Raw genomic sequence first — 1168 nt, forward strand, 5'->3', positions numbered from 1 at the left:
GATCCTGGAGGGCCCTGCCAGCCCCGGCCATGCTGGGATTCTGGGATTCTGTGACCGGGTGCAAGACCCTTGCACGAGGGCTGGCACCGCCTGCTGCACGACACGCTGGGTCATTTCTTTTCCAGCCAGCAGGATCCTGCCCTGGCTGCTCGCAGGTGGCTCCCACCCGTGCTGGGAGCAGGGAAAGCCTTTGCAGGGGCAGCCCCAGGCAGCGGCCGAGCGCCGGGAGCGGGGCCGGGCTCACCTTGTAGTCATAGCCGGCGCTGAAGAGGATGTTGTTGGTGGTGGGGTGCCACTCGACGAGGCCGACGCGCCGGCTGTGCCCGTACAGCTCCAGGACGGCCTCCGTCATGTTCCTCTTCAGGCCACCCTCGGGGATTTCCCAGATCCGCACCTGCGGGACAGGGCAGGCGTCGGGATGGGTTTGGGAGCCCCGGGAGGACCCCGACACCCACCCAGGGGGGTTCCGAGCTGCTGAATCCTGGCAGTGCCCTGATGCCAGCGGCCTCATCCTGCACCCGAACGCAGGTCCCAGGGGTCGATCCGGTCCCCTGTGAGGGCAGGGCAGGAGCACGGAGAGCCCATCCCATCAGCCCGACAAGCACCGGGGGAAAAGGGTACCCCAAAAAAAGGCAGCGGTTTCACCCCTGGAATGTGGGTGCCGAGGAAAGGGACCCGATGGAGCCGATGCAGCGCTCCCAGGGGCAGTGGGGCCAGGGGAGGCCCCCCCGCTGCCATCAGCCTCGCCGGGAGCTGCCGCCCACCCAGCGGGGAAAACCTGCGCTAAACCCAAGCCAGAAAAGCCTCTGCAGGGAAGGTGCTTGCTGAACAAAAGGAGGCGACGTGCCGGGGCAGAATAAGGCTTCTATAGCATCTCCTCTTCAATTAAACAGCTCCAGATAATGCCACCAAGGAGCGGTTACAGATGCTTTCGTCTCCATGGCAAGCCACCGGGCCAAAGACGCGGTGTGCTTATCGGAGCTGCCTCGCTCCGTGCCCGAGCGGCCGGGACCCATCCGAGCAGCGAGCCCTGGGGTCCCGCCGGCCCTGCGCCTTCCCGGAGCCACCCGAAGCCCGGCAGCGTTTGGTGGTGGGTGCACGTCCCCGCGGTTCAGGTGAAGGGGTGAAACGACCGAGCTCTGCCCCCTCATCTCCTCCCCACGGCGGG

General features: G+C 66.6%; 1 protein-coding gene across 1 annotated transcript in view; it reads right to left on the minus strand.

Moving 5' to 3' along the window:
- CORO2B (coronin 2B) overlaps nt 1-1168 on the minus strand; it is a 10235-nt gene that overhangs the window by 4904 nt on the left and 4163 nt on the right. The window contains exon 3 of the mRNA XM_009647324.2: nt 245-394. Coding sequence (XP_009645619.1) covers nt 245-394 — 150 coding nt within the window. The remainder of the gene's footprint in view (nt 1-244; nt 395-1168) is intronic.

The sequence above is a fragment of the Egretta garzetta genome, unplaced genomic scaffold, assembly GCF_000687185.1.
Source record: "Egretta garzetta isolate BGI_Z169 unplaced genomic scaffold, ASM68718v1 scaffold331, whole genome shotgun sequence".
Classification (NCBI taxonomy): Eukaryota; Metazoa; Chordata; class Aves; order Pelecaniformes; family Ardeidae; genus Egretta; species Egretta garzetta.